At 68.2% G+C, this 245-nt stretch overlaps 1 protein-coding gene across 1 annotated transcript; it reads left to right on the forward strand.

Moving 5' to 3' along the window:
- Position 1: 1 nt before the first annotated feature.
- On the forward strand, positions 2–244 carry BHLHE23 (basic helix-loop-helix family member e23; the record flags this gene model as incomplete). The annotated part of the gene is made up of 1 exon (XM_009643720.1): positions 2–244. A coding segment is annotated over one exon (243 nt), but the record flags the coding sequence as incomplete, so codon positions are not given.
- Between the last annotated feature and the right edge of the window lies 1 nt (position 245).

A 245-nucleotide genomic window follows, 5' to 3' on the forward strand; every position in this document is an offset into this window, starting at 1 on the left:
CATCAACGCGCGGGAGCGGCGGAGGATGCACGACCTGAACGATGCCCTGGACGGGCTGCGCTCCGTCATCCCCTACGCCCACAGCCCCTCGGTGCGGAAACTCTCCAAAATCGCCACCCTGCTCCTGGCCAAGAACTACATCCTCATGCAGGCGCAGGCCCTGGAGGAGATGCTGCGGGGGGGGGCCTACCTGAACCAGGGCCAGGCGCTGAGCACCCCGCTGCCCGCCACCCTCAACCCCTTCG

This window comes from Egretta garzetta, unplaced genomic scaffold (genome assembly GCF_000687185.1).
Source record: "Egretta garzetta isolate BGI_Z169 unplaced genomic scaffold, ASM68718v1 scaffold158, whole genome shotgun sequence".
Lineage (NCBI taxonomy): Eukaryota > Metazoa > Chordata > Aves > Pelecaniformes > Ardeidae > Egretta > Egretta garzetta.